The sequence below is a fragment of the Neolamprologus multifasciatus genome, chromosome 22 (assembly GCF_963576455.1).
Source record: "Neolamprologus multifasciatus chromosome 22, fNeoMul1.2, whole genome shotgun sequence".
Classification (NCBI taxonomy): Eukaryota; Metazoa; Chordata; class Actinopteri; order Cichliformes; family Cichlidae; genus Neolamprologus; species Neolamprologus multifasciatus.
In genome coordinates, this window is record NC_140459.1 from 13157573 (window position 1) to 13167822 (window position 10250).

General features: G+C 39.4%; 1 protein-coding gene across 2 annotated transcripts in view; it reads left to right on the top strand.

The window, feature by feature from the left end:
* Window positions 1–10250, top strand: part of LOC146493081 (sodium bicarbonate cotransporter 3-like) — a 47319-nt gene that overhangs the window by 33165 nt on the left and 3904 nt on the right. Inside the window, exons 14-27 of one of the 2 annotated variants that reach the window (XM_085148661.1) lie at window positions 349–455; window positions 1484–1658; window positions 2620–2753; window positions 2847–3092; window positions 3609–3714; window positions 4276–4437; window positions 4980–5093; window positions 5440–5601; window positions 6355–6606; window positions 6799–6867; window positions 7105–7278; window positions 7474–7611; window positions 8688–8788; window positions 9977–10093. In XM_085148661.1, coding sequence (XP_085004787.1) covers window positions 349–455; window positions 1484–1658; window positions 2620–2753; window positions 2847–3092; window positions 3609–3714; window positions 4276–4437; window positions 4980–5093; window positions 5440–5601; window positions 6355–6606; window positions 6799–6867; window positions 7105–7278; window positions 7474–7611; window positions 8688–8788; window positions 9977–10093 — 2057 coding nt within the window. The remainder of the gene's footprint in view (window positions 1–348; window positions 456–1483; window positions 1659–2619; window positions 2754–2846; window positions 3093–3608; window positions 3715–4275; window positions 4438–4979; window positions 5094–5439; window positions 5602–6354; window positions 6607–6798; window positions 6868–7104; window positions 7279–7473; window positions 7612–8687; window positions 8789–9976; window positions 10094–10250) is intronic. The other variant, XM_085148663.1, reaches the window with a different exon arrangement.

Sequence of the window (10250 nt, forward strand, 5' to 3'; positions counted from 1 at the left end):
GACATGACTGTAACAAAAAATATAGAGAAAATTGCCTGGGATACACTGATGCATTGGTGATTCTAAAACTGGCCATAGGTGTAGATCTCTTTGTTAGTCTTGTGATAGACTGGCAGCCTGTCTAGAGTTCAGCTTGGGTAAACAGTTGGATAGGTCATTAAGAATACAACATCTTTCATACTGTACTTCCATATATACAAGTCTTATAAACAGTAACCTATTGTTTATATGTCACATTTAGCTCTATATCATTATAATCACAGTAAGAGAGGCACCTTAAACGATGAGAGAGACCTTAAAAGAATTAAAACATATGGAACATATTGTTTTAAACTGTCCTACCTGCAGATAAAGAGGAAAAGACCACTGCAGCCCAATGGCAGTACACCTCCAGCTGGAGAACTGGAAAAGGAGGAGGACCATCAAGCAGGGCCTGAGCTACAGAGGACTGGGAGGTGAGTATGTTATGGTGACATTATTAAACATCTATCCAGTCAGCTGCTGTTCCCTCTATAGAAATGACTTATTCTGTTTATTGTTCTGTTTATCATCTTGAGTTGCAGGGGTTTATTTATGGTTATAGGATGCTCTAAAATGAAATTTCTGTGAATTCAAAGCTATCATCCAAATCATTTTCCTAACAGAGCTTATATTAAAATTTGAAATGGTATGAAATGTGAAATTTTAGAAGCAGGTCATTAGTTTGAGCAGATACATTACTCTGTTAAACTGAGATGTCGACATTTATGGATAACTGATACCACCTATCCACGTGCCACACACTGAGGACAATGTGTTTATTGGCAACCTCAGACTGGCACACACTCATGTCTGTTGGAAGGCACTGTATTATTTACAGAGTCACGCTCCCTTTCACTGCAACTATAAAAGGCTTGTGCTATGAGCGAGCTACTCAGGGAAATCTGAGCGTAAGAAAGTACAAGAGGCTAATGTTAACGAAAAAAAAAGCAAGCAAGAGAGGTTATTTCAGAGGTGTGAGGGAAAGTAAATATTAAAAAAAAGACCTCACAGGAAGGCTTTTGGATTGGTGTTAGAGAAAAGAGAGGAGACGATATATAAGGTGAGAAATGGATTTGAGAAATAGAAAGGCAAAGGAAAAACAGGCAGAAAGAGGCTGAGTGGTCAGTAAGTAACATCAGACAGCGTCTCAGTGAAGCCAGAAACATTAAATTAGTACATTTTAAGAACATCGGTTTACAGCTGACACTGTTACAGTAAGAGTCTTTTCTTTAGTGCTAATAAGCTCTGAACCAGATGGTCAGATGATCCAGCACAGACACTTAGATACTTAGCTTCATATTAATTGAATTTTTGTACAGTAATACTCTTGAAGCTTCCACTCTTCACATTTCCTGATTGAAAATATGTTGAAGTTTGCATTTTTTTTCTTACAGTAATTGTAATTACATTACATTCAATTTGAAAATTTGAAGCACTAAAATCTGCTCTGGGAATCTTCTAGAATTTTCGGAGGTCTGGTCCTGGATGTCAAGCGGAAAGCGCCCTTTTACTGGAGCGACATCAGGGACGCTCTCAGTCTACAGTGTCTCGCTTCTGTCCTTTTCCTTTACTGCGCCTGCATGTCTCCTGTCATCACATTCGGGGGTCTGCTTGGGGAGGCGACAAAAGGCAACATAGTGAGTCATAAAGCTTGGCACTTAAAAGTCAGTATTTGATCGCTTCATGGGTTCCAGTGGGCGTAAAAGCCCTAATCCCTTAGTCGTGTTATAGAGGAACGTTTGGGACTATTGCTACTACATATTGTGATTTTTGTACTGGCACTTCAGATGGGTTCTGTGAGGGTATTGTGAATGACTGAAAGCAAATACCCCAGTTCCACAGAATCCTAAAAATGGCCTGTATTTATATAGCGCTTTACTAATCCCTAAGGACCCCAAAGCGCTTTACATCCTAAACGCTCCATCCTAAAGTTGTAAAGTGCAAAAATCTGTTCTTTCTACCATCCATAATAGTGTTATCAGTGTTTTCAAATAAGAAATCCATTCCACGGTTTGAACAATTTTAGCTAAATAATGCAACACTCTTTCACTATACTATAAGATGGGATCAAATGCACACATGTTACACACAACATGTTTCTGACCTCTTTAAAATACGTGTATGAGAAATCAAAATAAAAAAAAGTTACATAAAATCAAACTATTAATACATTTCACTTCTTTCTTTTTGTTACCATGCAAACTGTTTAGTATAGTGTCTCTTTTTGTGGTTCTCTCTGTTCTCTCTCACTGTCTGCTTCTCTTTCATCCAGATGCCTGTGCTAGGTCAGGGACTGTTGGCACAGACAGAGTCTGTGTGCTGGTGTGTGTAATGTGTCTAAATAAACTCACACACTGCACAGAGATATGACTTCGGACAAGTCAGCAGTGTGGGAACATTTGAACAGTTTATCTAGCCTCTCAGACGCAGCCCATAATGTCTGTTTAATCAAAGCTTTATGTTGTGGTCTGTGGTCTCCTCCTCATCTGTTGCTTTTCTCCTTCAGCCTTTCCCTCTGTATCCTCCTTTGTGCAATTTCACCTCCCCAATCCCTCCTTTCTTATTCCCTCACTCCACTCCTCTCCTCTGTCTCTACAGAGCGCCATCGAGTCTCTATTTGGGGCATCACTGACAGGAGTAGCATACTCCCTCTTTGCAGGCCAGCCCCTCACTATTCTTGGCAGCACAGGGCCTGTTTTAGTATTTGAGAAGATCCTCTTTAAGTTCTGCAAGTGAGTTTGAGCAAGTTTGCTTTGTAGTAAAAATGCTCAACAGTGTTTTATGTTGATTCCCATTGTCTAATAGAAATTCTTTGTCTTTCCCAGGGACTATAGCTTGTCCTACCTGTCTCTACGGACCAGCATTGGTCTGTGGACTGCCTTCCTGTGTATCATCCTCGTGGCCACAGATGCAAGCTCTTTGGTTTGCTACATTACCCGCTTCACAGAGGAGGCCTTTGCAGCATTGATCTGCATCATCTTCATCTACGAAGCTCTAGAGAAACTCTTTCATTTGGGAGAATTGTACCCTGTCAACATGCATAACAGCTTGGACAACCTTACTCTGTATTCGTAAGTACTGAGATTTAAGTTACATGAATGATTAAAGGTCCATTTGTTTATTATTGTTTGCTCAGTGTTATATTTTTTGAATTGTTTGCACAGGTTGCATTAAATTTAGCTCTTCAAATTGCTGTCTCTGCGAGAGTGCGTTAACTGATAATGAGAGAGGTTAAGATTTATATTATCTTCTTCCACGACTACTTCAGCTGACTGGTTTACTGGGAAAACCCTAAAGTCTTATTAAATTTTCATTTAATTTCTGATTTGTAACGGGCTTTGACACAACCTCAGAGGGACTTGTCTGCCCCTGGTCTCAAAGTAGGGACTTTCCACATTCTATTACAGTCTTTAGATTAAATTCCAAAGCATCACATAAAGTAGTTCCCTCTTAAGGAAAATACAATTTTACCTGGAAGATACACTGCAGCATGTACTTAAAGTTTGCTTTAATTGAACCTTAAATTTTATTTCTCACAGAAGGCTCAAGGTACAGACTTTGCTTAGTTTTGGATCCTCTGTCCCCAGGTGTCAGTGTTCTCCACCAGCAAATGCTACAGATGAGGTCATGCAGAAGTGGAACCAGTCCGGATATAGTCCAGACTCTATCGAATGGAGCAGCCTCAGTGTTTCAGTAAGACTAGCGCACAGTGACCTCTAGTGTGAAAAGCAGAAATTACAAACAGTTTTAAAATTGGAGAGCAAACAGTGAAGCTTAATGTTGACTTCATGCATTGAATCTATGTAGAGCACATGCCGTAGCTTCCCCAAGTAGCTTTTATACCTGTGTGTGCATGTGGTGTGTCTCCATTGCTCTACAATTTTCCCAACTAAACACTTGCTAGCAGTGGAGTTTCTCCATTGTCTTCTAGCTGATTTCAAAAATGGCACCAAAAGAAGTAGCTAGAAATGCATGGAAGGAAAAGGTGGTGCTATTGTACTGGGAAGTTACATCACTAGGGAGGTGTGTGTCAGGTTACGGTGTAAGTTACTGCATAAGGTTTCAGAAAGGTTTGCCATTACATACCTACAGCGTAGATTTAACACAGAAGTTCAATTCCACTATAAGCCAATAGTCTACATTATATAATTCACCATTTTAGTCATAAGCACAAGCCCCAGCAATACAGCTACCTCTGCAATAGAGAGGATTCATTAAATTACCAATTTTTATCCTTTTTCTTCTTCTTTAAAGACGTGCAAATTGCTCCATGGAGACTTTGTTGGTCCTGCCTGTGGTCACCATGGGCCGTACATCCCAGATGTTCTCTTTTGGTCTGTTATCCTCTTCTTCACAACCTTCTTTTTGTCATCATTCCTCAAGCAGTTTAAAACAGAAAGATACTTCCCCACCAGGGTGAGATGTTGGGCTTAATTTGTTTATGTATGTTATTTCTTTTGTAAAACGCAGCAAAAAGAAGCTTTAAAAAGACAAAAGAAAGCACAGTTTAATCCCTAATCATGTAAAATGATGTTTAAATAGTACTATTTGAAATATGAAGCATCAGATCTGTAACATCACATGTCATTATATGTTTTGTACACCTGGTGCACGCAAGTGTGGGCAGATTAACCTAAAAGGTTCTGCCACTATGTAAATGTTTGCATTGAGTCATTAGTACAGGAGCAGACTCATGTGCAGAAAGAAGAGATCTTCCTGCATCCTCCCACATAGTACCATCTACTGTGTTATCACTCGGTGTAGGCCGGTGTTGGTATTGTGTAAACTGTAAAATGTGTAACAATTACTTTGATGGAGCTGTACCTACAGAAGGAAATGATATGAAGTTAAGCAGCTTTGCTTCTTTGTTTTAGGAATACATTTATAAAGGGTGGCTGAAGACACATGTCAAATCCCTAAATAAATTAATCTATTTTGTATATGTGTGTGTTACATAGGTGCGATCCACTATTAGTGACTTTGCAGTGTTTATAACCATCATGATTATGGTGCTAGTGGACTACCTAATGGGGATCCCGTCTCCTAAACTGAATGTTCCTGACCGCTTTGAGGTAGGCATATTGTTCATCTGCATTGCTCCATTTATTACTATTGAGTACATTTTTACGGATCATAGCTATTATCTTCTGTAAGCTTTAAATAAAGTATATAATCTGTAGATAAAGTAAAGGTGTTGTAATTCTATTGTATTTTACTCAAGGGTTTCTTTACAGTGTTAGCAGTCTCTTCTCAGAGATGTAAAAGTACAGATTGTGTGTGCTTAAGGCTTTCATATACAAAAGTTCTTGCTGGAATAGTCTAGATTCTGACCAACACATTACAAGTAATGTGTAAGATAAATATTCTCAGTTGGTTCATACCTTATATACTTAATGTGGCTTGCACTTTTCCCCTCAGCCAACTTCAAAGAACAGAGGCTGGCTAATGGATCCGTTAGGAGAAAACCCTTGGTGGACACTGCTGGTGGCAGTACTTCCTGCCATGCTCTGCACCATCCTCATTTTTATGGATCAGCAGATCACAGCAGTCATCATCAACCGCAAAGAGCACAAGCTGAAGGTCTCACTTTTATCTAAAAGTATTTTGAGAAAGCTTGTGATAGGGTGCCAAGGGAGGAACTGTGGTACTGTATGAAGACGTCCGGAGTGAGAGAAGTATGCTAGGTTGCTGCAGCATATGTATGAGTACAGCGAGACAGTGATGAGGTTTTGCTGTAGAAGTGACAGATTGGTTCAAGGTGGGGGTGGGATTACATCAGAGATTGGCTCTGAACCCCTTCTTGTTTGCAGTGGTGATGGACAGGTTTGACTGATGAAGTCAGGCAGGAGTCTCCGTGGGGAGCAGGTGGAAAGGTAAAGATGTAAGGAGTAGAGTTAGTGAAAGTGGATGAGTTTTAATACTTGGGGTCAGCATCCAAAGGAATGGACAGTGCAAAAAAGAGGTGAAGAAGAGCGTGAACACAAGTGTCAAGGGTGATTTGTGACAGAAGGACAGCAGCAAGAGTGAAATGGAAGGTTTACAAGATAGAGAAGAGCAGTGGGAGGGTTTATGGATGTAGAGAAGGAGGACATGCAGAGGGAAGGAAGAGGACGGTAGAGAAAGGGTGAGACAGATGATTCAGTGTGGTCACTTCTAAAGGGAGGAGCTGAAGGAAGTATAAAAAGTTTCACAAAATTTATTTTTATTTTTTTATTTTTTACAGAAAAAGGCAAATAGCTGATTGATCACAGTGAATGAATCTGTCACAAAGATTTTTCTCTTCAGTCTTGAAAGTTTGTGTATGTCCATAACTCTACTTCTCATATCTTACAGAAAGGATGTGGCTATCACCTGGACTTGCTCCTCGTGGCAATAATGCTGGGTGTGTGCTCAATTATGGGCTTGCCGTGGTTTGTGGCTGCAACCGTCCTCTCCATTTCCCACGTTAACAGCCTGAAGGTGGAGTCTGGCTGCTCCGCACCGGGAGAACAGCCCAAGTTTTTGGGAATCCGGGAACAGCGAGTCACGGGATTTATGATCTTTGTCCTGATGGGTTGTTCTGTCTTCATGACATCAGTGCTCAAGGTGCGATGGGGTTGTCAGTGAAATAATATTTGCTTCTTCATGAGGATTTGCTTCCCCCTGTAATCACTGTATATGTTATACATAATGTGTTGTCACCTGGCTCAAGTGTGTCATAGATGTTTTCAGCTTTTTCCTTCATGTACCTTAAGTTAAATATTTTCTAATATGTTGTTTGATTTGTGCTTTCGGCAGTTTATTCCAATGCCGGTTCTGTACGGAGTCTTTCTCTACATGGGTGTCTCTTCCCTCAAAGGCATTCAAGTAAGTCTCTCCCCTGCTGTCTTTGAAGATAGTGCTGCCCTTCTATTCAGAACAGAGCAGGAGTCTGGAGCTGTTAGTAAAGATAAGTTTGTCCCCTGCTGTTGCAAACCTTTAATGGTAATTCAGAGTCCTTGGGAGCTCCTCTTAAATGCGTTTCCTCCTTTGAATAATCTATTAAGTGGTACTTTCATGCATTTGTATTTCTTAACTGTTTCACTGACTCTCTTTACTCTATAGTTCTTTGACAGAATCAAACTGTTTGGCATGCCTGCAAAGCACCAGCCTGACCTGATCTACCTGCGCTATGTGCCACTGTGGAAGGTCCATATCTTCACCCTGATACAGCTCAGCTGTTTGGTGCTGCTCTGGGTAATCAAGGTGTCTGCAGCAGCTGTTGTATTCCCCATGATGGTAATGACTCAGCCTTACTTATTTTATCACTTCATTTTTACTGGAGAAGAGTTATGTTTTTTAATGTCACAGTTATTGATCATTCATCTGTGTGTTGTGCCAAATAACAGTATAGCAGAGGGTTTCTTTTATTAGTAGATATGATTTTATTGTGTCATTCCTTTACTTTATGTTTGGTTTCATCTGTAATTCTAGGTTCTGGCGCTGGTCTTTATCCGAAAGCTTCTAGACTTTTTCTTTACCAAGAGAGAGCTGAGCTGGCTCGATGACTTGATGCCAGAAAGCAAAAAGAAGACGGAGGATGATAAGAAAAAGAAAGCGCGTGAAAAGCTGGTAAAACTCATCTGTTTTCCATAAGTGAACATCACAAGTTTATTTGTAATTTGAATTTGAAAGAAGTTTTTGCTTTTCTTTGCATTAACAGAAAGTTGGCTGTAGCAGATTTTGTGTCAAAAATGTGGTGGGCGGTATTTTACTGGGATTACTGGACAGAAAAAAAATCATATTAACTTTTGAGCATGATGTTAATGATAGGAAGCAAGATCTAAACCATGACAGGAAATGTGTCCAATCACAAGCCTTTTCCAATGATAGTAACTAGTATACAGAACTAATAAATAAAAATATTAGTTCTGTATACTCAAGGTTTCAAGGTTTGGTAGGATTAAGCAGACAGCCTTGACCCTGAGAGTGGAGTTCAGAGCATCTGTGAAGAGCTCATGCCTGTGCTCCTTCTGTGGAAAGATCTTAAAAGTAAGATGAAAGAGCTGGAGGATGACAGCTGACTATTTTCAATATCTACTTGAAGGTCACAACCACTTCTGCTTCCAAATGATACAAAATTAAAACTGCTCCTCAGTTACAAAAATTTACTAAATGAGATTTTGTTTTCTTCCTACTGTACTTCAAGACATGCACTGAAATGACAAACATGTAGTTATCCTTTGTTTTTCTTCCTAATTTGCATTTAAACAGTAATACTGCAAAATCTCTCCAAATGCTCCATCTGTCTTTGTTGTAAACAACAGCTTTCCAGATCGTGTAAATCCTTCTGAAGCTCAGATTGGAAGACAGTTTAATTATACTGCAATTCGAGTGGGTGCCTTAACAGTGGATCGAATCAAATTGCAAATTAAATTGCTATATAATTGTGGCAACTAGGCAAAATCAAATGGGTATATTGGTCTTGCAAGCATGGCTGTTACGGAAGAAGAAAGGTTTTGAATCAAGTACTTTCAGTGCTACACAGCCACAGGAGACCAAAACCCAATATAATATTAAGCCCAGGCCAATAAGCCAGATGTTAAAGGTGATTTAAATATGAATAAAACTGTGAGACTCAATTGTTGGAGGATGAACCTCACTGCAGTAATAACTAGTTTTTAAACTATAGATGCATTTGAATCTAGGATGAAGAGTCCGGACTGGAGGAAGAAGAAGAGATGGGGATTAAGGACACTTATGAAGACTCAAACCGGCTCAAGATCCCAGTGAAGGAACTCTCAGGGAGGTGAGTAATGCACTCCATAAAGCATCCTTTAAATGTCACATTGTGGGATGGAGAGCTGAATCTTCTGTAAATTTTCACTTGGGAGTGAAGTGTATTCGTGTTAGTGACCGTAAATCTCACATACTACTATAATATTTTTATCTTATGGCCTCATGGCTAAATATATTTACATTTTTTTGATCCAGATAAATAAAGATTTCACTAATTTCGTATGTCTTGACTTCTGCTGTGTCTAAACTTAAAAAATATGTTTTTATCTACAGCTTGAAATGACAATTTAAAGACTGGTCATCAGCTGTGTGTTATGTCCATCTTAACAGATCATACAGAATAGAAGTAGTGACCCACAGCGTCCCATTGTAAGAAGAGGTAGCATGGCTGTGTGTACAATGACGATGATAATAATAATAATAATAACAATAATAATAAATAATAATAATCTCTGACCCACATTGCTGCATATTATTATTATTATTATTATTATTATTAATAATAATAATAATAATAATAATAATAATAATAATAATAATAATAATAATGATGATGGATTGCAGTGATATAGCGCTTTTCGAGACCCTCAAAGCGCTTTACAATTCCACTATTCATTCACTCTCAGATTCACACACTGGTGGAGGCTACAGTTGTAGCCACAGCCCCAGGGCAGTTGTAGCCACAGCTACAACGGGTCTCAAACCGGCAACCTTCCAGTTACAAGACGAACTGCCAACTCTTTGAGCCACGATCGCCCACGATTAACCCTGCTGATAGTTTGTGCATGGGTGAAATTTTCAGACCATACAAACCAGATGGTTTTAAACACACTGCTTTGTGTATTCCTGTCTTTTTGTTTTTATTATTATTATTTGTTTTAAGGTAAAAAGGTCTATGATAGAATGATTGCCTTATCTAACTAATAATATGCATACAGTCAACTCTCAGGATACCTCTTTGCCTAAAAAGCAAACAGCTCTTAATACATGTTAACACAGAAGTTTGTTTGTGGTCTGTCTGGTCAGCCATACTGTGTTGTTAACTTGGTTTAATCTCTAATATATGCATGTTTGCGTCTGCCTCTCCTGCACTGATCCTGTCCTGCTGTCTTGATGTCTACATGCCTGTCTTCTCTTTTTGTTTCTGTTTGTGTGTGTGTGTGTGTGTGTGTGTGTGTGTTTTCATTTTGGCATGTAGTTCTGACACTGACCCCTTGGTTGTAAATATCTCTGATGAGATGGCCAAAACCGCAGTGTGGAAAGCAGTGAACTCGAGTGCAGAGTCTTGTGTCCAACCTGTGAAGCTTAGCGGAAGGTAGCTATGCCATCTCCTGGAGTTTTCCAGAGCCCCTGCACCCAACTCTGTTACTTCAATATGATATTATGCTTGCTAAAAACAAGAGGGACTGCTTGATAGTGCTATCTTAACGTACGCTGTAGTCAGAAACTGAAGCTAGTTACTGCCTGGAAGT